This window comes from Pyrus communis, chromosome 5, assembly GCF_041283825.1.
Source record: "Pyrus communis isolate YQ-2024b chromosome 5, ASM4128382v1, whole genome shotgun sequence".
NCBI lineage: Eukaryota > Viridiplantae > Streptophyta > Magnoliopsida > Rosales > Rosaceae > Pyrus > Pyrus communis.
In genome coordinates, this window is record NC_142569.1 from 11,403,963 (window position 1) to 11,428,063 (window position 24,101).

Genomic DNA, 24,101 nt, shown 5'->3' on the forward strand with positions numbered 1-24,101 from the left:
TGAACCTAAAATGTACAAGTTTACGTGTTTCATTACCTAGTGCCATGTAGCCAAATGAACCAACAATATGTGTCCAGTTGGATGAATTAATACTTAGCAGTCCTGCAATTCCAAAATCTGAGAGCCGAGGATCGAAATTTTGATCAAGTAATACATTGTTGACAGTTACATCATGGTGCACAATTGGCAGAGTGCAGTCATTGTGCAAGTAATAAAGTGCATGAGCAAGTTCTTTCAAAATTTTGACCCTTGTAGCCCAGCCAAGTTCAGTAACCCCTTCAACCCCATACAATGATTTTCCCAGATTGCCTCTCTCAAAGTATTCATAAAACAAGAATATGCAACCTCTCCTTGAACAGAAGTCGTAAAGCCTTATGATGTTGCGATGTCGGATATTTATCAAAGTTCAGATTTCATTCTCAAAATTTCGGAATTAATTGCTGGAATGTCGTTAGAGTCTTCCGTGTTAAGCTTCTTAACTGCAACAACTTGGCCTGACTCCAACTCTACCTTGATTGCTCTTCCAAATCCTCCTATCCCAATGCAGTATTTCTCATGAAAGTCATCTATGACTTTCACAACTTCCCCAAATGTAAACTTTACTTCCACTTGCAATATCATCGACTCAAAATTCTCAAAGTTCTGAGAAGTTTTAATATCCTGATGCTGGAGATTGGATATCTTGCATAATACTAAAAGAAAAAGAAACCAATGATAGTTTCAACCACGTCAAAACCCAAAAAGGATATGATGACAATAATGACACTATTGATGTTTTTTCGTTTCGAATTGTCGTTGTTTATTTCAGAATTTCCGCTAGAGGAATCACATGGAGCCTTTCCCCTTGCAACTCTCCACATTCCATAGTTTCCGACAAAAGCATCAGCTGGTGCATTTTGGAAGATGCCGCAAGTTGGAATTGGCCTTGTGAGGTTGTTATAAGAAAGTCATAGATGGTTAGTCTATCCATGTTAAAAAATTCTGATGGGATTTCCCTTGAGAGATGGTTGTGTGATATATTGAAAATCTCTAATCCTGTGAGCTCGCCTAAGTTTGAAGGTATTGCTCCCGATAGTAAATTATATTATATTATATATATACTAAACGCTTAACTTTCCTGTTAATTCTCATTGTGTCCTTTTTACTGTTCTTTTGCCAGTGTTATTCCTTTTTTACCCTTCAGTTGTTCTGTAAGTTTAGCTTTTTGCGTATATTATACAGTAAAATGCCGTTTTTGTCCCTACTGTGCGATAGAAATCTCTCGATTTCTTCGTGTTGTGTGCTTCCAGCATATTCCACTGTTCACTTTCCTCTTCTTTCCTTCTCTTTCCGTTTCTCTCATCCTAGAACGGAAGAACGATGGAAAATCAGGGTTCTTCCATTTGCTTCCACAGATTTCTCGATCTCTCTCGAGCTCCGGATCGCTAGCCTCCGTATGAAGGTTCGTTTCTCTCTCTCTCTCTCTCACTTTTTTTTTTCAATTCGTGATCGAATTTTCTTTCCAAGAATGTTACATCTGTTGCCTTCGGGAAGAAAGTTTAAACCTAAAAAAGCTTGGTTTTCAGGAAATCGTCAATCCTGCAGAATCCTTGGGTTTCCTGGTGAGTTCTCCGGCATATTTGTTTTGGGTTTGGTTTTTGAATTCTCTTTTCTTTGTTCAAATTTTTGTGATTTTAAAACCTCTCGGTGGCTACAGATTTCATCAGTTTTTGGATTCGATCAGTATCGGTTTTTTACCCACGAAATCTAGAGTCTTCTGGTAAGTTTCGTGACTTTCTCCGTGTTGCTGTTTCAAATTTTGTTTTTGTGGTTTTCGATGTTCGCATGGATTTTTTGTTTGAATTTTGTATTTGTGATTTTGCGGGTTGTTTTGAATTTACAGATGGCTTTTTCTAGGTTCGGTGAATTTACAGGGGAGAGGGAGAGAGAGACCTGTTGAGGTAAACTCTTTTGCTAAAAGCTTCTAATTCATTCTTTATTTCTTTTTTCATCTGGGCAAAATTTTTGATGGATTTATGTATTTTTTTTTCCGTTGAATTCGAACTCCAATTTGAATTATGGATTCAGAAAAAACAAATTGATGAATTTTTTATTTGCGTGCATGTCGGTCCTGTAACCGCATGATTTGATAATCCGACCGCGAAGCTAATCGTTTCTGTATGTTTTTAGGTTGCAGACCTGGACTGTCGAATGGAGAGGATGAAAAGCAACTGCAGGAAAGCAGCAATGGAGACCCGACAGCAGCATTTTCAAGTCGATCTGGGTAATCTCATAGCCTTCGACCCTCATCACAGATTCCCCTCCATCCCCTTCTCTAAGTTATTTTTCTTTACTTATTCAATATATCTCTATTTTTTGGTAATATTTTGTATACTTCTGGGCATTTGAAATTATTGCTTTTGAGAAATTAATTGAAAATTTACTTTTGAAAATTGGGATTTTATTTGGATTAATCCCATCAGTAAAGTGGCAGTCATAAGTGAAATAATGAATTTATCACACTATGCTGATGGGTTTTTGTTCAGTGGGTGAAATTCTGATTTGTTTTTTTCATGGTATTTAGGGAGGAATTAGTGAAGGAATGTATAAAGAGAGGGACCGAGTTGGTTTAAGCTATTGCGAATAGTCTTTTCAACTCACATTCAACTGAAGGCATAGACGGTCCCATTGTGCACATGTTCGCTTCCTGAAACTAAGCTGCCAAGATAGAAAGCATGTGAGTCATTCATCTTATGATTCTCCAACGATTTTATTTTATTTTTTATTTTATTTTATTTTTATTTTTATTTTAATTTTTAGGTTTGATCATGTATATGAGCATTTGGAAGTGAAACATGTATAGTGCTTCACAATTGAAAAGAAGTGGAATGGTAGTTTCAGGTAATTGTCGAGATTTTTGTTGATCCTCTTTTGTTGTGCTGCCAATTTACGGTTCCTATCATGCAAATTGGTTGACTAAAATGTTAGCGTATGCAAAAAGCCTTTTGCCAAAACAAAGGGTAAATCATTACTGACACTGTAGGAATTTTGAAACGTGTAGGTGGACCGTATTTGATTGAGAATAAGATACCGTGCAATATCAATTTTGGTATGAATGCTGGGGATGAGGTATATATCTTAAACCAGATTACTTAATTATAGTTAAATTAACTTTTTTTTCTTTTTCTGTTATGTAGCTGAAGCAGCTAAAGTTGAGTGTTTTAATCGGTTGTATATATCACCCAGTTTACCTGTTCCTACTGCTGCTCAACAGGGACGAGTTTCACAGCAGGTGAGTGAAAATTCTGGGTTCTTAATTTTCTATTTTCTGATTGAAATTTGATGGTATATCTGATTCAATTGGAAGACTAAGCTAAAAGTACAAGTGGTATTTTTTGGTTAATTTGTTGGGTTTTTGGATGGCTCTTCTGGGTTGTTGTTAATTGTATGTTTTCTGATTGAATTTGGCATCAATTTATCCGATGGATTAGTGAGCTAAAACTACAAGTGGGGTTGTTTTGATTTTTGGGTTGTTTAATTTTCTGTTATTTTATTATGAGAAAATAAGGATTTGAACATGTTAATTATCTAAGAATTAGTTTACATTGGACAATATATATGATTTTGGATTCGTGTTGGTATAGCTAGGGACAATTATATCTGTGGGTAGATGTTGGGTTGGAAGGTCTACTCATAAAGAAGAACAAATCTAAGGGTAGAGTGAAACTGAAAAGCAGCCAAACTTAAATTGTAATTTGCCAAAGAGCACGATTGGCCCTTTGTTTTAAAATTTTCATACTTCTCATTCTTATGTAACCTTATGTATTGGTAACATGTATTCAACTTTAGAACTTTATCCGAAACCATTTGGTGGGTGTTTGGAATTTTGGAATTAGATTTTCAATTTGGTTTGTGAATTCCTAACTTTTAATCTCATTTGGGTCTAAGCCTTTAGCTGTTTTTGTTATGAAATAGGTCGTTGATTGCATATTGTTAATTTGATACATTCTGTTTGTGTTAGCTCCAATTTCTTCCTTTAAGAAAACCACTTGGTTGGTTTTAAGTTTTTTGTACTTTTCGTTGTTCTGTTTGCATAAAAACATGTTTTACAAGCTTGGAGACTGATCTGAAATCATTTTTTGGAGACTGATCTGAAATCATTTGGTGGATGTTTTTAATCCCAATTGGAGAAGACTGTTTTTGCTCTAAAGTTTGTTATTTGACAGAGATTGCAAGTATAACATGGTGTTGTGTTGGATTAAGGATAACCTGAATACAGGGCAACTATATAATATGGTTCAAAATAATGAAATGTTGCACTCAACTACCACCACATAAATTCAAATCTAAACTTCTGTTGTAAAATAAAAGGCTAATGTAAATGGACACAGACAGAGGAAACCTATAATGTAGAATTGGCTCTTCTTCTCTGAAATGTCTATTGTTTGAGAACTATTATCAATTAACTTGTTTTTGTAATTCAACCTATCTATAAACATCTTTGCGTTTTTGTAATTGTATTTATGAAATTAAAACAATTTTGGACATCTTTGGTTAAAATTTGTATAAATGATCTGTGTTGACAGTTTAGTTCAGTCTTTTGTTATTTTTAATTGTATTATAAAGTTGAAATATGTGCTGGTTATAGATTTTGTGTTCTGCTATATAGTGGTTAAAAAATGGGATACTTTTCATGAATAAAATTTCTGCATTGTAGGTTTTCCCTTTGTTTCTATCAATTTACATTTACTTTCTGTTTTACAAAACAATTTTATACTTTGTTTGATAATGTTGGTTTTCATGGCTTGCAGTTAAGGATTGGTACATAGGAAAGCAGCCAAAGAATCCTGTTGTACAATCATTGGTGGTGCAATTTTTTGCTCTTTTATTAAATTGTCCATTCCTGCCAAATTTTAAACGGTGAGAGTGCAACAATTTTATTTAAAATTTATTTTCCTTATTTCACACTCCCAATCTCACAATATAATCTTTTTCTCACTCACTGTGTGTGATTTTGTTGTTTTTTTATTTTCTTTGTAGAATTTCTGTGTGGTACTCTCACTCTTATTTTCACTCTTGCTCACAATCTCACAATATAATATTTCTCTTCGTCTTACTCTTACTCCGACTGTGACTCACAATTTCATACTTGCTCATTACTTTTTTGGGGGTATTAAGTTACTATCAATTTTTGTCAATGTTTATTCATATTAATTGTTCCGTGGCAGAACTGGAGAGTGTGTTCTTTCTAATCTTAAGCCAGAAAACATGTGGAGTGTTAAGTTAGAATGGTTCTTGCTGCTTCAGACAGTGGCCACACCACAGTAAGCAGCCCATAGACCCTTAATAGTATTTGCATGATTATTCACTTTTTGAGTGATACCAAACAAAGGAGTCTACTAATTTTAACTTTTGGTCTCTGACATGGTTTCAATTAAAGACGATTTTTTTTCACAACATAATGTTACACTTGCTGCTGCTGTAGAAGAGTTAATTTCTGGTAGACAGATGATTATAGTGTTGTTCCTATTATGCATAAGGTCGTGGTTATAATATTGTGAGATTTTGTGTCTGCATAAATCCAATAGTGGTTTTGATAATCAAAAAGTAATCTCTCAACTTATCATCAGGTGCTTAAAGATTTGAATTTTTAAAGTGGTTCCACAGAACCTGTAAAGTGGTTCCACAAAACCTGCAAAGTGGTTCCACAAAAATCTGTAAAATGGACATTATGTTGCTTGCAGCAGTAGATTGTTCTTTTCTATTTAAGTTGTAAGCTTTGTTTTCTATTTGGTAACTGTTGTTTATTATTGGTTGTTTCAAACTATTTATTACATGTGTATTAACATTTTTTTTTTTTTTTCTTTCTTTCTTTCTGATGATCAAAACTATTTTTTCTGTAGTGACTGCTTCAACCAAAAAACTTTTGCTCATGTGTTAAAGGATGGTTGCATCTGTTATCCAAAACAAACAAGTATGGGATCACATTTTATTGTGTGTAAATAGTTGATCCAAACATGAATTATCAAGGTGGAATACTAGGTTAATCATTTTTGTATACTAATAAGGCATTTGATAATGTCTTTTCTGTAAGTTATATGAATTTTGACAGCTTTGTAAATATATTTATTCCATTTTCTGTTTAGTATTTATAACACTTTGCATATTTACATGTTAAAACATACTCTTATAGTTATATTTTCGCTCCCGCAACAACGTGCGGGTAAAATTTACTAGTTGCTGCTAAAATCCATTAGGTAACAAAACTGTAGATTGTCAAACATGCCGTGATCAGGTGGCATTACCCCCGTCATATAGTTATTAGCCAAATTGAGATACCGAATCTAATGATATTGCCGATACTCTGAGGGATCACTCTTGTTAAATTGTTATTAGACAAATTGAGATACTGAATCTCAGTGAAACTGCCAATAGTCCAAGGGATCACTCATGTCAAATTGTTATTAGACAAATCGAGAGACTCAATCTGAGTGAAATTGCCCGTACTCAAAGGGATCACTCCTGTCAGATAGTTACTAAACAAATTGAGAAACCGAATCGGAGTGAGATTGCCGATACTCTGAGGGATCACTCTTGCCAAATTGTTATCAGACAAATTGAGAAATTGAATCTAAGTGAAATTGCCGATATTCTGAAGGATCACTCTTGTCAAATGGTTCCTGCTCACGTTTAGTGTGTATAGCAAGTTTAGATTTCCAATTTGAGTAGGAAGTCCCCCACCAAAATAATTAGAGTCTAGGCTTCAGATAATTCAAATCTGTCAACTGCCCAAGCTCAGGTGGAATATTCCCACTGAAGCTATTGCGTCGAAGATTCAAATGGACAACTAGACTCCAACTGGAGATCACTGAAGGCAAGATTGGACTGGTAAATACATTATCGGAGAGTTTATGCTGCTTCAAATATTTCGCATTCATTCGACAAAGGTAAGGGGACAACAAAAATTGAAAAATATAAAGGGAACTAGAAGATTCCCTGATGATGATGCTGTATATTATCATTGTTGACCAAAGACTTAAAGACTCGATACTAATGAATTAATGATGATGCTGTATATTATCATTGTTGACCAAAGACTTAAAGACTTGATACTAATGAATTAATGATGATGCTGTATATTATCGTTGTTGACCAAAGACTTGATACTAATGAATTAGATGTTTTTCAATTGGTCTACTGCTACCCTAATGTGCTTCTCAAGACAGAATAATCAATTAGTTAAGTAGAACATTTCAAAGATGCCTGATGAAATATTAAATAAATGTCTGTATAAATGAAATATTGAAAAAATGTATGTATCAATCAATCAGCTGAAATATTTCCCATAAACAAAGAGTAGAATTTATAATTAGAAAAATTAATGAAAATAGTTTGAAAACTTTGAGTTTTAACGATAAGGACAAAATAAAGGGTAAAGTGAATAGTACCATGATTGATTTTTTAATGTAAAATTTTGGTTTTTCGTTAAAGTGAACAGTACCGTGGGTTTTTCGTTAAAACTCTCTTTATAATTTGCAATCATGAACTTTTATCATAATTTAATATAGAATTAATCCTTACACTAGAAGTTCGTTAATTAAATTTTTGGATTTTATAAAATCTGTATAACTGGTTAATGCCAACTTTTATAAAAAAAAAAAAATTGTTACTATGATCTGTATGAATGATACATTCTCAAACAACAAAGTCACAAATAAAAATGCTATAGAATTACCAAGCAATCCATAAGATTTTTTCATACAACAAATTATAATATTCTCAACACGTTTTATGCTTTAGAAGCGTTGCATAACAACTTCATTACCAATACTATCAAATATATCTTTTTATAAAAATAATCATGTTATCATTCGTCAATTGATCTTCTATTTGATTTCTCAATCAATTCTTCATAAATTTTATGATCAAAAATACTCTTTCAATGTTAACGGTAGCAACTAAAAGAGGGTTAAAGATGATAAATTTTTAGTTGTGATGGAAATACGGATCGTACATCACGTGTTTTTATGCAAGTGGTGGAAAATTTTAATTTTTAAGTTATTGACCTTTTAACACATATAACCCACCATTTATATTGAGACACGTGATGTACCACCTCGTGTGACGATCACACTGAAAAATCTTCCGTCAAATAGACCCTTCCGGAGGACAGCACAACAACCAACAAAAAGGAAAATAGACAGACAGACGTGTAGAATAAAAAGGTAAAATGGGAAAAAGAAAATTAGACCCAGCTGGAGGCCGGCACAACAGCCGCCCGTGCACTGCTATAGCAGCGTGTCTAAAAAAACGATAACAGATCCTGTTCGGCTCTAAACAGCAGGAGCTTAAGGATGAAACGATCCGGATTCTTAAATTTTAATTCAACGGTTAAAAGAAGATAAACTTTTAAAATTCATAATAATTGTTAGTTATTGAATTAAATTTTAAAGATTCGAATCAGTTAATCCTTGAGCTCCAGCTGTTTCGAACCGGAGAGGATCTGTTCTCGAAATAGTTCATCCAGAGTTGTTGAAATAGTCTGGCAAGCTACGATCATATCTTTAATCCTGCTCTTTTCTTTATATGTCCTTTTAAAACTAATAAATTAATAATGCATGAGACTTTTGGCAACATAAGATAGAGAGAGAGAGAGGCCTCCATAGCTGTTTCTTATTCTCCTACTACTGTATCTTGACCGTGTCCAACACTCCGACACTTCGGGTTTTAGAATGTCCGTACAACCTAGTGGAAGACTAAAAACACAACGACACTTCGAAGTTTCAGAATGTCCATGCAACCTAGTGTAAACTCTGTGAAATTTCAGAGGCACAGATTTTCTAACTAATCCTTTCTTTACGCTTGGAAATTCGGAAAGGATTTTTCAACTCAATCAAGAGCTGTCCCCTGGCCCCAGCCTTGTGCACAGACTGAACAAAGTCCAGTCTCAGCGTGCGTGGACTGTTGTGAAGGATGTCTTGGTCTAAGTGTGGAGTTGACGCATAAATATCAGGCGTCAACGTCAAGCGTGTAGGTTAAGGCATGGAAATGTGTCACATGTAATCAAGAAAAACACAACGCGTAATCGAAAAAGAAAAGAATATCTAGAAGAGTACAACAAATGTTCTGATGAGTGATTTTCAAATAAAGCAAGCAGCAGAGCAGCAAGTGAACCGAGTTGGTCATGTCTTCACCAAAACACTTGCAATACCTTCCAAGTAACAATTAATCAAATTAATTAACTAGAAATTCAAATGGACAAATTTGTAAACATTTTCAGGCCCGACAAAATTAGCCAATTGGCTAATGAAATGGACAAATTTGCCAAATGCCCATGGAAATTCAAAATTCAGGAACCACAAACATATGCATATAATAAAAGGTAAATGAAAAACAGAAAAACCTTGCGACAAAAAAAACAAAGGAAATTCAGAAAAACTTGTACTTTCGGCGGGCAACGGCAATCCATTGAGCTTATTGGAAGTCAGAGGCAGCAGAAGATTAAAGGCACGCGTCCTTTAATGGTGATGCTGTATATTATCATTGTTGACCAAAGACTTAAAGACTTGATACTAATGAATTAATGATGATGCTGTATATTATCATTGTTGACCAAAGACTTGATACTTTCGGGTAGCTTCTCGGAACGGCCGACCCAATTAAGCTTTCGGCGGGCCCGGCAGCGGCAATCATTGAGCTTATTGGAAGTCAGAGGCAGCAGAGGATTAAAGGCACGCGTCCTTTAATGGTCATGTGCGAAATTCCAACCGTCAAGAAAGGATCATAAACTCTGCATGCACCTCCAAAGTTGTTATTAGCTCCGATTTATTTGCGCCTTGGACCATAACAGATCATAAACTCCACGAAAAAATAACAGATCATCATGCAACTCAAAACCATGACATTTCATTATATTCTCCTGCTGCTGTTCGCATTGCCATTGATCAAAACGACATCAATATCTCCACGAAAACAAGCAGAATCGCTCATCAAATGGAAGGCTGGCTTTTCTCCATCATCATCATCGCCACCTTCGCTACTCCATTCATGGTCCCTCACCAACCTCAACAGCCTCTGCAACTGGACTGCCATTGTCTGCACCAAAACCAGAACAGTCTCCAAAATAAACCTCTCCGGTATGAAAATATACGGAACACTGGCTCTTTTCGACTTTTCCCTATTTCCAAATCTCACCCACTTCAACCTGCGTGGCAACTATTTCCGAGGGCCTATACCATCTGCCATTGGAAATCTCTCCAGGCTCACAACTTTGGACTTTGGCAACAACCAATTCTCTGGCCCAATTCCGGACAGTATAGGTTTGATTTCTGGTCTTCAACATATTGACCTGAGTTGGAATCTTCTGGAAGGGAAAATTCCACCCTCTATAGGACAACTCAGGGAGCTCCAGTACCTTGATCTTTCATACAACTCATTAAACTCTTCAGTCCCTTCTGAGCTTGGTCTTTGTACAAACCTCTCCTACTTGTCCCTATCTTCCAATAAACTCAATGGCGAACTGCCTTTGTTCTTGTCCAAACTTAAAAACAATAGCTTCAGCGCAACCATTTCAGCAGAAATTGGGCTGTTGACACAATTGCAGTATCTAAGCCTTTATTCCAACGAATTCAGCGGAGAGATTCCTCAGAGTCTAGGCAAATTGACTCAGCTTCGGGATCTCGATTTGTCCGATAACCACTTGATTGGAGAGATTCCTCAGAGTCTAGGCAAATTGACTAAGCTTCAGGGACTCGATTTGTCTATTAACCACTTGACAGGAGAGATTCCTCAGAGTCTAGGCAAATTGACTCAGCTTCAGCTACTCTATTTGTCGGATAACCACTTGACAGGAGAGATTCCTCAAAGTCTAGGCAAATTGACTCAGCTTCAGCTACTCTATTTGGACGATAACCACTTGACAGGAGAGATTCCTCAAAGTCTAGGCAATTTATCTCGCCTTCGTCAACTCGATTTGTCCGCTAACAACTTCACAGGAGTGATCCCACGGATTTCAGGTATGTTGGACCTCAAGCTTCTTTCATTGTCTAATAACAATTTGACAGGGGTAATACCAATTCATCTGTTTCTCGCCGTAGGTTTAACAGGTTTGGTCTACTTGAATCTCAGCAGCAATTCACTATGGGGTGCAATACCATCAAAATTGCGCATGCTCACAGAATTATACGTTTTCAATGCCTCGCACAATCATCTCTCAGGCGAAATCCAATCAGCATTAGCTGACCTGTTTACTCTAAATATAAGTAGCTATGACTTTTCGTATAACAACTTAACAGGGCCATTCCCACCTTGTAGCATTATCAATACGTTTTCAACGGGTACTTTTGTTGGTTACTATGGCTTGTGGAGTCATGCAGGGAGACCAACTGAATGTAAGTCCTACAGTACAAATTCCAAAAGACCTAACAAGAATATAGTATCTGTTTTCCTTTATTCCCTTTGGGGTTTCACAGTAGGTGCAATTTCCATTGCTGCTCTCTTTCTTATGTTTCGTAAGAGGTCCACGATCCGGCCTCCGGTAATCAAACCTTCTCAAAACTTCGAGAGTTTTGAAGCAATGATAATGCAAGAGGAAGTAAAATTTACGTTTGCAGAAGTTGTGAAGGCTGTAGATGACTTTCATGAGAATTACTGCATTGGCGAAGGAGGTTTTGGAAAGGTTTACAAGGCAGAGCTCCAATCAGGCCAAGTTGTTGCAGTTAAGAGGCTTAACACGAACGACTCTAATGACGTTCCAGCGATCAATCTTCAAAGTTTTCAAAATGAAATCCGGACTTTGACAACTATCCGGCATCGAAACGTCATAAGGCTATATGGCTTCTCTACAAGGAAGGGTTGTGTATTCTTGCTTTATGAATACTTAGAGAGAGGCAGCCTCGGAAAAGCATTGTATGGGGTAGAAGGGGTTACTGAACTTGGCTGGCCAACAAGGGTAAAAATTGTGCAAGGACTTGCTCATGCACTTTCTTATCTGCACCATGACTGCTCACCACCAATTGTGCATCGTGATGTAACTGTCAATAATGTATTGCTCGAGCAGGATTTTGAGCCTCGACTCTCAGATTTTGGAACAGCAAAACTATTGAGTATTGATTCATCCAACTGGACCAACATTGTTGGTACACTAGGATACATGGCCCCAGGTAATGTAAAAATTTTAATGTTGTGCAACTTTGTACTATCTTTTGAGAGTTGACATATTTTGTTCTCTTTATACGCAGAGCTTGCATATATTATGCAGGTGACGGACAAGTGTGATGTTTATAGCTTCGGAGTGGTGGCACTAGAAGTCATGATGGGAAGGCACCCCAGGGATATCATAGAGTCCCATATATTGGAATCATCAACGTCAATGAAAGGAAATGCAGACTTGCTTCTGAAAGATGTGTTAGATCAACGACTAGAGCCTCCAACCAATGAATTGGCAAAGGCAGTGGTGCTTGTAATGAGTATAGCACTGGCTTGTATACGGACGCGTCCTGGGTTGCGGCCGACAATGCATTTTGTGTCACAAAATCTATCAGCTCAGAGTCTTCCTTGCCTTCCTGAGCCATTTGGTATGCTTACCATCAACAAGCTATCAGCCCTTCAAAACTAAAAGAAAATAGAGAACATGTAGCTCCAACTTCACATTAGAATTCTTGCTGCAAGCAGTCTATCAAATAAGGAGAAGTTGTGGAATTTTATTTTTTTTAATTTTTTTCTTGATGTTTACAACAAACTTCATAAACATGTAATTGATATCTGCACCACCCTGATTACTACACAATGTTGCAAATTGTGTTTGGTAATGTGGAATTCGTACTTGCATAAATAACCAGTTACACACAAGTGTTCTGTTGAGATACTTTCTTTTTTTGGTTTGATTTTCCTATTTGTCGTAATTGATATTGTGATTGTAATTATCTCTATCAACGATTTACATAGCAGTAGTTTAGGGACCACTAGAAAATGTGTCCACGCTTCGCTGCGGGGATTGAATGTATTAGTCGGAACATGCATGAATAGTTTCTACACAAAGTAACTGAAATGACGGTATAGTACCTAAGAACCAATGAAGTGATACTTTGCTTGCTATACATGGATATGCGTATTATAAGAAACATTCATTTGCAGATCGTATTGTGTCATCAATATTATACCCATAGTTTCAAGTAATCACCCACTGCCCCAACGATGCTCCTGTAGAGACTAGGATCCAAAACAGAAGAATACCATGATTTAACAACTTATGATTTGGATGACAAGGAGTGAGGCAGCGCATGCAATGAAGCATATCACTTTTGTGCAGAATAGCAATACTTGAGCATCTGGCAGGAATAGCAAGCTCGTGAAAAAATTGCTAAACCGTCTTATAAATTCAATTGTTAAACGTTATAATGTAACCCAAGACAAAGATAAAGCACATAGTTTGTTTACAAATCAAAACGAAGTGCTGCCATAATGTGCAACTGAAAAAATGCTTCTTAATGCGCCTTGCAAGAAATGAATGCAGTTCGAAAACACCACAGAAATCTTTACCACCCCAATCTTACTAAATAGAAGCATAAATGGACAGGATCCCTCCCTAATTTTGTAACAGAAATTCTAACAAAGAATATCATGCTCCAAGGGCCTTGATTTATCTTTGGCAAAAATATGTACACTGCAAGTTTAGTTCAAACGAAACAAATACGCGTGTAAAGTAAAAGGCATCAACGCTACATGCACTGCTTTACAACCATCTCAAGTTGTTGACACAACGCTTAAAATATTTGAGACTCAGATTTTCATACAAACAGAACACCTGACCTAAACAATAACAGAAGTTATGGTATCTGAATTTAGCAGGCAGACGCTTTGCAAAGCTTTCTTCAATATCATCTCATATTCCCTTTTCATCTTTCCTATATGATACAGTAAACTGTTCAAATTCAGACGTAAATAAGACAATCTGCCACACTGTACTATTATAGTTGCTAGTCCTGAGTAATAATGCAAGTGCAACTGCTCTTAATTAAGAACTTCATCAAACAGACTATCTGGGCATGTAATCACAAATTTTATAGCCAAACAGCATATATAAAAACAAAAAAGTGCAGAAATTTTGAATGATTCGTGTATGGCTCACCACATCTAATTCGATTATAATAGCCCTGCATCTCAAATGATTCGTGTATGGCTCGCCACATCTAATTTGATTATAATATCCCTGCATCTCAAATGATTCGTGAATGGCTCACCACATCTACCCAAAGTGTTCATACATTTATATACTTGTATTATAATTCCAAGCAAAAAAAAAAGTAATAAAATAGCAGCAGATAGAGAATATAATGTCCAAATCTCTCAACAGTCTGCATACCTGGTAGAGCCTTTAGCAACAAAGTGTTTAGATTTCTGCGTACATCCCAATAATATCAATCAATTTTTTCCTCTGTATTTAAAGTAATTACAAATCCAAAACTAAAAAAAAAAAAAAAAAAAGAAAAAAAAAGAGAAATAAATTAAAAGTTGAGATCGATGAACACCGTACCTTGAAAATGGTAACCATGCAGAGCTCTTCGAGCACGATCCCAATTCGCTTGCCGTAGACTAACGACACAGAAGAACATAACCATCCATCCTAATTTCATAAGTTTCTCAGTAAACAAAAAAGGCAAAAAGATTGAAAGAAACATCATATGTCAGGTATGTTTCCCTTTGAGATACAAATAATTGACATTAGCAAAAGAAAAATGGACTTGCAAAAATATAAACCTTCTTGAGCTCAGCTTACATTCTTGATTTCCTCTTGATGACTTGCACATTCAAAAATCAGGGGTCCAGAAAACCTTCAAAATGATAAATAAAAAAAAATTATGTCCTCCATATCATATAACGTGGTAACGAAAGAAGCAATGCAAAACAGTCTCTAAGAACCAAGTTAGCATCCATAGGCACACCCCAACAGTCTCAAGAATTTTGTTCCAAGTATAGTGTACCTTTCATTTTCAAAATAAAACGTCTTCATGTACCAAGTAAATGATAACATAAAGTATCATTTTCAATCTACAGAATTTTGTAATCAAACCCATATGTATATGTATACACACACACACACACACACATATATACATACATACAAGTTGAAAAATCAACTATTTCCCTAGTACTAACAAAATTAGTAGTGTATATAGTACACTTTTGGTTTTGGAGGAGGAAGCAACCATACCCTGAATATATATAAGCACACTTTCGGATTTGCAATTTCTTCTTGGATACTAAAATTGCAGGGTAAAACATACTTGAACCATTTCACTGACGAAGTTGAAACCTCCAAGGTCCATAACGGATCCAGCTAGCAAATATTCGCTAATGGGCTGTCAAGTTTTGGTATGAAGGAAGCAGAATATGACCATTAAGTACGATCATAGCATTAAGTTTTCTCTATAAGTTTGGAAATATATGTACTTGCGTATGTACTTATGAATGTATGTATCAGATGGGTTGTCCAGCGCAAGCAAAGGCAATGCCACCACAGGTTGCAGATACAATAAGACCACCAAATCTGATATTAATCTACAATGAAACCAGTAGATCAGTTCAAATCAGCATTTTTTGTTAAGAGAAGACCAATGAACTTAACGAAACTGTAATGAGCCAGTAAGTTTACCTCAAGTCTAGTTGCAGCACTGGATATTTTGATTTAGAATTTGATATTATGAAGACATTGTCCTAAAAATATTACAAACAAAGTTACATTTAGGACCGTTAAGATAAATAACTGGAGCAATTATATTTTCCATGAAGCAATCTTACATTGTGATCAATCAGTGTTGGTGTATCTTCTCTTCTATTATCATTATCCAGATTGAAAACATCATGTAGTTGAAACGACCTATTTATACTACAATAGAGTTGGTGAGAATAGGCCATAATGGCTAGATTCAAAGGACAAAGAATATATGAAAAACTGTACTGAATTTAAGTTAGAAGCATGTACTTTTCTTCTTTCTTCTAATTTTTCTTCGACTTTACTCTCGCAACTGTTTCGAGTACTGCCTGATCCACACAAAGATAGGTAAAAAATGAAATTAGAAAGAATTACAACATATTGCATTTGAGACCGAATCAAGTATGCAGCAAAACATTAGATTGCACTATATTTGCACTAGCAACCCATGAATTACGATAAGAAATGGCAATGTAAAGGTTTCAAATTCCTTAAATAAAACCGCATCAGATCTTAAGAAATGGTTCAATGCTAGATAAAATTTGTTTAGTATTCACCTGCTGGCCAGTGACGCTGTTATTGAAACTTCCAGGATCAGTAGCTGCAAGTATAATCAAGCAAGGGAAACAATAAATTTAATTTAAGACTAAAAACATGAACTAGCTAACAATAACAACTGCATTTAACAATTTAAACATAATCTGATGGATTTTAAAGAATGAAATTTCACCACAACCAACTTTTCCTTGCTCTTGGCGGCGGCCCTTCTGATGTCTCCTATGGAGAGCGCGAAGTTGGCGTTTTGGGCACGGCGGGTGAGTGCTTCGGACTTCTGAGGGATCTGGGTGCTCAGTGCCTCGTTGCCTGAGACTTTCGAGGGATTTGGGTTTAGGGCTTTCTTTTCTCGGCTTCTGGGTGTCCTGGATCTGAGGGTTTGCGAGGAACTCATTGCCGAGATTAGCGAAATGCGGGATTCGGAATCGAAAAGGTGAGACCTTGAGGGGCCGCGGTCTCAGAGGAGGTGATAAAGAAGACGAGGAAGAAGAATCAGTGGGGACTTTGAGGGTTTTTCGGTATTTAAGTGGATTTATAAGGCGGGAAAGATGAGGTGGCACTGGTGTGTTACACAAGACACAGATACGAAAAAAGAAAAGAAATCTCAATTAATTATATAAATATGTTACTCTATTTGTATTTCTTGTTTGATAATAATATTAGTATCATTCGCTTTGATTACATGAGTTGTATGATTAGAGAAAAATTTGTGTGGAACATGGTTTGCCATTGGATTTTGTTGAGTGATACACTCAATTCACTCAAACTTCGTGGTAAGTTTTAAATATAATATTTTATCATTATTTTATATTTACATTCTCATAATTATTTTTATACTAATTAATATACATCATACACCATGAGATCAATGTAATGGTTCATTTTTTTCTTCTTTTCCTCTCTCTCTTTTTTATTCCCAAATTTTTCAGATCTCCATTGCCTCAGCATTCTCATATCAATTGAAAAAAAAATCAAAATTAGACTAACATATTCTTAAAATACTCATAATAAAGAAAAGTAGATGTTGTGTCAAACATAGCCAAATAACAGAATTCATATTATAAATATAAAGAAACCTCCTCACCCGAACCCAAAAACCCCCGATTATAAGAAATAAACAAATAACCCTAATATGCGATCAAACAAACAATTGTATAATGAACAAAAAAAGGAATTTTTTTTTTTTTGGTAAACAAAAAGAGTATTGTTTAAGGAACCAAAAACCCCCAATCATCACTGGGTGCCGAATATATATATTGTTTAAGAAAAGCAAGAAACAGGGAGAGAATAAAATGAAGAGTCCTACTGCAAAATATAATTTGGAGGGAACATTTAGGAAGAAAAAAAGGGGATAAGAAGAAATTAGGGTAAATTACATAAAATTACCTTAATTATTGGTCTCACGACACTTTCATACCTAATCTTTTTAAAATGACAATGTCATACTTCATCTTACGAATTTGTGCCAATGTCATACCTCCGTCAGTTTTTCTATTAATTTTTCTGTTAAGTGCTGACGTGGCTACATGTGGGATCCACTCACTAATCCAACTGGATTAAAAAATTATTAAATATATTTTTAATAATTAAAAATAAAAAAATAATTTTTTTTATTAGATCTCTCTCTCTCCCCTCTCTCCCCCTTCTCTCCCCCTTCTCTCTCGCCTTTCTCTCTCGCCTCTGCATCCCCAAAACCCTTTCCCACCCAACTCCCCCTCCCCTCCCTGTCTCTCTCTCTTCTCCCCCATCTTCATCTTCTTCCCCTACCTGCCAACCCAGAGAGAGAGAGAGAGAGAGAAAAAAAAAAAAAAAAAAAAGTTTTGGATCGTTGAAATTAGTTTTGGAGAATTCGTAAAACGATAGATTGACTAACACTTAGAGTTTATTTATACTTTTATTAAGTATAACATAAGATTTTGTGGTATCCACTTGTGTAAATATTTTAAATTGAAGATCGAATTCATTCATTGTATTCATATAGGGTCAAGGAGTGTAGATATAAAAAATCATCAAAATCGGAGTTAAAATAACCGTTAAATCGTGATTTTTCGTTTATAACCGTTGAAAAGCTTTGTCCCGTTACTTGATTTCTGAATGTTTATTTTTTATGATTTTTTGTTGATGTGATCTCAAAGCATATACAAACAAGTTTGACGGTTGGGATCGTTGAAATTAGTTTTGGAGAATTCGTATGCCATCAATCAAGTTCCGTGTGTGTGTGTGTGTATATATATATATATTTATTAAGTAGATTTAAATCTATTTATTTTGTATGTATAAATTATAATTGACTGGTACACGGAATAGTACATACATCACGTGTCACGTGTGTCATTATAAAAATAGTGAGATATGTCATGACAGTCAAGTGTGTGATAAAAAGTTAATAACTTAAAAAAAAAAAAAAAAAAAATTCTCACCACTTCTATTAATTTTCATTTTTCCCTCTCTTTTTTGTTTCCTTTTCAACTTTTTCTTATCATTTTCACTTTTCCCTCCAACATCTTTCCCTAATTCCCTCATTTTTTTGTTTTATTTTCAACTTTTCTTAACATTTTCATTTTCCCTCCATTTTTTTTTTCAAAAAGGGCGGCAAGTTGGCAACGGCAAGAAATTGATTATTGAAATTTGAATGGAAAGAAATCACATCAAATTTCAATGGATGCAAAATCATGCAATGCATCATGCATATTAAATTATTAATTAATAATTATTATAGTTTTTATAAAATTTAATATATATATATATATAATTATTATAGATAGACTTAATATTTTGGGGGTATAATTATTATAGTATATATAATTATTATAATTATTATAAATTTTATAGTTAATTTAATATATATATATATATATATATATATATATTATAATTTTTAGGGGGGGGGGAAGACAAATTGGTTTTTTTTTTTTTTTTTTTTTTTTCCTGGGTTGCAGGGAAGAAGATGAAGATTGGGAAGGGGGGAGGGGAGAGAGAAAGAGGGAGGGGAGGGGGAGTTGGGTGGGAAGGGGTTTTGGGGATGCAAAGAAGAGAGAGAGAGGAGAGAGAATGATTTAATAAAAAAATTATTTTTTTATTTTTTAATTATTAAAAATATATTTAATAATTTTTTATTCCAATTGGATTAGTGAGTGGATCCCACATGTAGCCACGTCAGCACTTAACAAAAAAACTAACGGAGGTATGACATTGTCATTTTAAAAAGATTAGGTATAAAAGTGTCGTAAGACCAATAGTTGAGGTAGTTTTGTGTAATTTACCCAAGAAATTAGATTGATTTTATGATGGATATTAATTAGTATAAAATTAATTATGGGAATGTGAAATATAAAAAAATGATAAAAGATTATATTTAAACTTGCCAAGTCGCGAGTTTTGAGTGGATTCTAGTGTCACTTAGAAAAATCCAGTGGCAAGCCAAGCCCTACACAATTTTTTTTTTTTTGTATGATTGATGCAGGTTTCTTTTATTCGTGGGCCAGAAGATCTCAAACATGAAAAATAAAGCAAACTAAAATTGAAATAGTTTTTAAACACACTCTAAATGTTGTTTGGTTGATATATATTATGATTAATAGCTTCAAGCATAGATAAACATGAAACAAAAGTAATGGCCATTATGTGCCAATCTTACAGCTCAAGTAAACATAGAATTCGGCTCCTAGCTTCCATTAGCTTGTTGTCCCAGCCCCATTAGCTTGCTGATGCTCAGAATACCAAATGGTTCAGGAATGCAAGGCAAGGCTTGAGCTGATAGTTATTGTGACACAAAAGACATCGGAGGTCAAGATCTAGGATGCACACGTGTACAAGCCAACGCTAAACTCATCACAAGCACCACTGCCTTTGACAATTCATCGGTCAGAGGCTCAAGTCGTTGGTCTAACACATTTTTCAAAAGCAACCTTACGTTGTCCTACGATAATCTTGATGGTTCTAATAGTTGGGATTCTAGCATATCCCCAAGGTGCTTTCCTATCATCACTTATGGGGCTACGACTCCAAAGCTATATGCGTCACACTTATCCCTGACCCGCATAGTCAATGCAAGCTTTGCACGTCAAAAAAAGTAAACAGTATCTTAAGATGCTAAAATTAATATGAACCTAAAATGTACAAGTTTAAGTGTTTCATCACATGGTGCCATGTAGCCAAATGAACCAACAATATGTGTCCAGTTGGATGAATTAGTACTCAGCAGTCTTGCAATTCCAAAATCTGAGAGCCGAGGATCGAAATTTTGATCGAGTAATACATTGTTGACAGTTACATCATGGTGCACAATTGGCGGAGTGCAGTCATTGTGCAAGTAATAAAGTGCATGAGCAAGTCCTTACAAAATTTTGACCCTTGTTCCCAGCCAAGTTCAGTAACCCCTTCAACCCCATACAATGATTTTCCCAGATTGCCTTTCTCAAAGTATTCATAAAACAAGAATATGCAACCTCTCCTTGAACAGAAGTCGTAAAGCCTTATAATGGGCATCCATGTCATTGTAAATGCGGACCTTATATTTACTACGTTATCATTTAATAGTTAAATTGATAGAAAATTTAACGGATGTTTGGTATTATAATGATTTTGTAAGTTGATGTGTAACATTATAATATTTAAAAGATGAAATATAAGATTGTTATGTGATTCAAAATTAAGGTGATAAAATTTCACTAGAGCTGTGTGCTATCCAAGGTGGTTGAATCTGTCTGGCTAGCTAGCATCATATCTTTCTTCTTTGACAGCTGTGGCAACTGTGTCCGTTGAAATTCCATGGCCTACGTCCTGTTAAAACTAATAACGCATGAGGCTGTCGGCTGCATAAGATACAGAGAGAGAGGCCTCCATAGCTGTTTCTTATTCTTCTACTTTCTTCATTGAAGTTGAAAATCCAAAACATGAGCAACGAAGAACTATGTTATGACTTTTCTCCAATGATCAAAGTATACAAAGACGGTCGAGTCGAGAGACTCCTTGGCACGGCCACAGTTCCTCCATCAACAACCCGAAACCCGAGTGCAATCCAAAGACATTGTCATCTCCCAACAACCAGCAATATCTGTAAGGCTCTCTAAATCCCCAAATCCCCTGCCACTAAACTCCCTCGTCTCGTTTACTTTCACGGCGGTGGCTTCTGCATCCAAAGCGCCTCCTCCCCCACATATCACGACTACCTTAATTCCCTAGTCTCCGAGGCCAAGTTGTTGCCGTCTCTGTTGAGTACAGGCTTGCCCCAGAGCACCCAATCCCAACTGCCTACGACGATTCATGGGCTGCTCTCAAATGGGTGGCTTCCCATTTTGATGGAAAGCGAAAAGGTGGTGAAGAAGAAGATGAAGATTGGATAACTAGCTATGCGGATTCGCAGCGTGTGTTCTTCGCTGGGGACAGCGCCGGAGCTAATGTAGCGCACCATATGGGATTGAGAGTAGGCTCGGAGGGGCTGCTTGGTGTTACGCTCATTGGGATTGTGTTGGTCCATCCATATTTCTAGGGGTCAGAGCTAATTGGGGTAGAGCTCAATGCCCCTGCAACTATAAGAGAGTTTGTGGCAGCCATGTGGCGTTGTCTACCCGTTGAGCAACGGATCCGATGACCCGCTAATGAACCCTGAAAAGGATCCAAAACTGGGGGAATTGGGGTGTGGGAAAGTGGTAGTTTTCTGGCGGACAAAGATGTGTTGAAAGAAAGGGGATGGTATTACGGGGAGGTGCTGAGAAAGAGTGGATGGAATGGGGTTGTAGAGGTGATGGAAGCAAAAGGGGAGGAGCATTGTTTCCATTTAGCCGATCTAACTTGTGAGAATGCTGTGGCCATGCAGAAGAAGATAGTCTCTTTCTTGAACCAGGTTTAGGATTTTCGAATTGTTGTAATTTTGTCTTTTTCTTCCTCTGGTTGTGTTTTTTATTTCAGAAAAATATAAAACTTTCCGTTCCGATGTTTAATTGAACTTGTGGATTATCGGTATAAAGCATTACGATTAAGAAAATTTGTCATACATATAATCCGCATTCCCCGAATAACAGAGATGACTAATTAGGGTATTGAAGACGTATTACATGAGAAATTAGATGGATTTGCTTGTAGCAAGAATACTAATGGGGAAGTTTGAGCTACTCCCCCTTGTCAACTATTTTTCATTTACTTTTTATGGTGCGATTAACTTGTTGGTTGTCAACTTACCAAATGGTTCGGGAAGGCAAGGCAGGGTTTGAGCTGACAGTTTTTGTGCCGCAAATACCATCGTAGGTCTGGACGCATGATGCGTTCATATGCAGGCCAAGGCAATTGTTACTACGAGCACCACTGCCTTTGCATATGCATTTGTTGGCGGCTCCAACCTTTGGTCTAACAAATCTTTCAGGAGCAATTCTACATTGTCCCTCCTTGATTTTGATGATTCTTGTAGCTAGGACTCTAGCATATCCCTTGGGTGCCTTCCCACTCATGACTTCTAGTGCCACCACTCCAAAGCTATATACATCACATTTATCCGTGACTTGCATAGTGTATACAAATTTACATTACCTGGTGCTATGTAGCCAAATGAACCAGCAATATTTGTCCAGTTGGATGAATTAGTACTCAATAACCTCGCTATTCCGAAATCTGACTCAAGCAATACATTGTTGACAGTTACGTCACGATGCACAATTGGTGGAGAGCAATCATGGTGCCAGTAAGAAAGGGCATGAGCAAGTCCGTGCACAATTTTGACTCTGTTAGGCCAGCCGAGTTCATTAACACCTTCAGCTCCATAAAAAAAGCAGGAATATGCAAGCCCCTTCCTTGAACAGAAGTCATAGAGCCTTATGATGTTCTGGTGCCAGATACTAATCAAAGTTCGGATTTCATTCTGAAAGCTTTGGAGATTGATTGCTAGAATGTCATTGAAGTCTGACATGCTAAGCCTTTTAACTGCAATAACTTGGCCCAATTGCAGCTCTGCCTTGTAAACCTTTCCAAACCCTCCTTCCCCATTGCAGTACTTCTCATGAAAGTCATCTACAGCCTTCACAACTTCCGCAAACGTGAACTTTCATTCCTCTTGCAATATCATGGACTCCAAACTCTCAAAGTTTTCGGAAGTGTTGACTTTGTTCAAAACGAGACCAGGTTGCTTAGGGAACATAAGACCAATGACAGTTGTACCCATTAATAAACCACAAAGAGATACAAGGACACCAACTATAACTCTTTTGTTATTCTTTTCGGAATTTCTGATGCGGGAATCGCATATACTATTTAGTCCTTCTACATCCCCACATAAGCCAGCGTTTCCAACAAAAGTATTTGTTGGTGCCGTTTGGAAAACAGCTGGGATTGGGCCAGTCAAGTTGTTATAAGAAAAATCAAGCTCATGAAGAAATGACAAATAGTCTAGACACTGAAGGATCACTCCTGTCAAGTGGTTCCTGCTTAGATTGAGGATCGATAGAATGTACATATTTCCAACCTCTGTCGGAATCTCCCCACTGAAGTTCATTGGAATTAAGGCCTAGAAACTGCAATTGTGTCAACAACCCAATTTCTGCTGTAATGGTTCCACTGAAGCTATTGGATTGAAGTCGCAAAGAGACCATATTAGTCCAATTGGAGACAAGAGACGGAAGGATTTGACCAGTAAATAGATTGATAGCCAAAACCAATTGGAGGAGGTTGTTTAGATTGCACAAGGACAGAGGCAATTCCCCCGTGAATTTATTGGAAGCCAGGGACAAATAGGCGAGTTTTGTAAAAAGACCGAGCTCGGAAGGGATTGAAGAATGTAAGGAGTTGAGGAATTGGATTGAAAAAGAATTGGATTGAGGGGGGAATCAAAATTAGATTCTTATTAAAGTTGTTTACTAAACTAGCT

General features: G+C 36.3%; 3 protein-coding genes and 1 long non-coding RNA gene across 31 annotated transcripts in view; 3 read left to right on the forward strand and 1 right to left on the reverse strand.

The window, feature by feature from the left end:
* Positions 1-1,207: 1,207 nt before the first annotated feature.
* On the forward strand, positions 1,208-6,143 carry LOC137726715 (uncharacterized). Of its 10 annotated transcripts, XR_015962685.1 has the most exons (13): positions 1,226-1,441; positions 1,566-1,601; positions 1,697-1,759; positions 1,883-1,940; positions 2,177-2,263; positions 2,564-2,716; positions 2,800-2,880; positions 3,041-3,088; positions 3,177-3,271; positions 4,791-4,899; positions 5,208-5,303; positions 5,610-5,751; positions 5,883-6,143. It is a non-coding gene; the product is annotated as an uncharacterized LOC137726715 (long non-coding RNA). The 10 variants fall into 10 exon arrangements; XR_015962692.1 differs by lacking the exon at positions 5,610-5,751 and having other exon boundaries at positions 1,208-1,441; positions 2,177-2,318; XR_015962687.1 differs by lacking the exon at positions 5,208-5,303 and having other exon boundaries at positions 1,224-1,441.
* A 3,591-nt stretch (positions 6,144-9,734) lies between these two features.
* Positions 9,735-12,840, forward strand: LOC137726938 (uncharacterized). Of its 2 annotated transcripts, XM_088694331.1 has the most exons (3): positions 9,735-10,994; positions 11,076-12,140; positions 12,219-12,840. In XM_088694331.1, the coding sequence occupies exons 1-3, from the start codon at positions 9,863-9,865 to the stop codon at positions 12,593-12,595; spliced, it is 2,574 nt and encodes an 857-aa protein (XP_088550457.1). In that variant the 5' UTR covers positions 9,735-9,862; the 3' UTR covers positions 12,596-12,840. The 2 variants fall into 2 exon arrangements, with proteins under 2 accessions (XP_088550457.1, XP_068321992.2); XM_068465891.2 differs by having other exon boundaries at positions 9,735-12,140.
* Positions 12,841-13,052: 212 nt separating this feature from the next.
* Positions 13,053-24,101, reverse strand: part of LOC137741093 (uncharacterized) — a 78,891-nt gene continuing 67,842 nt past the window's right edge. The window contains exons 1-11 of one of the 18 annotated variants that reach the window (XM_088694369.1): positions 16,422-16,792; positions 16,249-16,292; positions 15,962-16,020; positions 15,778-15,865; positions 15,632-15,693; positions 15,191-15,537; positions 14,756-14,810; positions 14,513-14,602; positions 14,342-14,376; positions 14,108-14,224; positions 13,598-13,883 (exon numbers count right to left, since the gene is read on the reverse strand). In XM_088694369.1, the coding sequence (XP_088550495.1) occupies positions 14,140-14,224; positions 14,342-14,376; positions 14,513-14,602; positions 14,756-14,810; positions 15,191-15,261 (336 nt within the window). In that variant the 5' untranslated portion in view covers positions 15,262-15,537; positions 15,632-15,693; positions 15,778-15,865; ... (1 more) ...; positions 16,249-16,292; positions 16,422-16,792 and the 3' untranslated portion in view covers positions 13,598-13,883; positions 14,108-14,139. Of the gene's footprint in view, positions 13,189-13,597; positions 14,414-14,512; positions 15,538-15,631; positions 15,694-15,777; positions 15,866-15,961; positions 16,021-16,248; positions 16,293-16,421; positions 16,796-24,101 lie in introns of those variants that run through there. The other 17 variants (XM_088694372.1, XR_015962670.1, XM_088694370.1 and 14 more) reach the window with 17 other exon arrangements.
* On the forward strand, positions 20,921-22,135 carry LOC137726832 (putative carboxylesterase 12). Its single transcript, XM_088694338.1, is given in 6 exon segments — positions 20,921-21,242; positions 21,244-21,316; positions 21,319-21,439; positions 21,442-21,808; positions 21,810-21,904; positions 21,907-22,135. Coding segments are annotated over 6 exon segments (948 nt in total). The 5' UTR covers positions 20,921-21,141; the 3' UTR covers positions 22,098-22,135.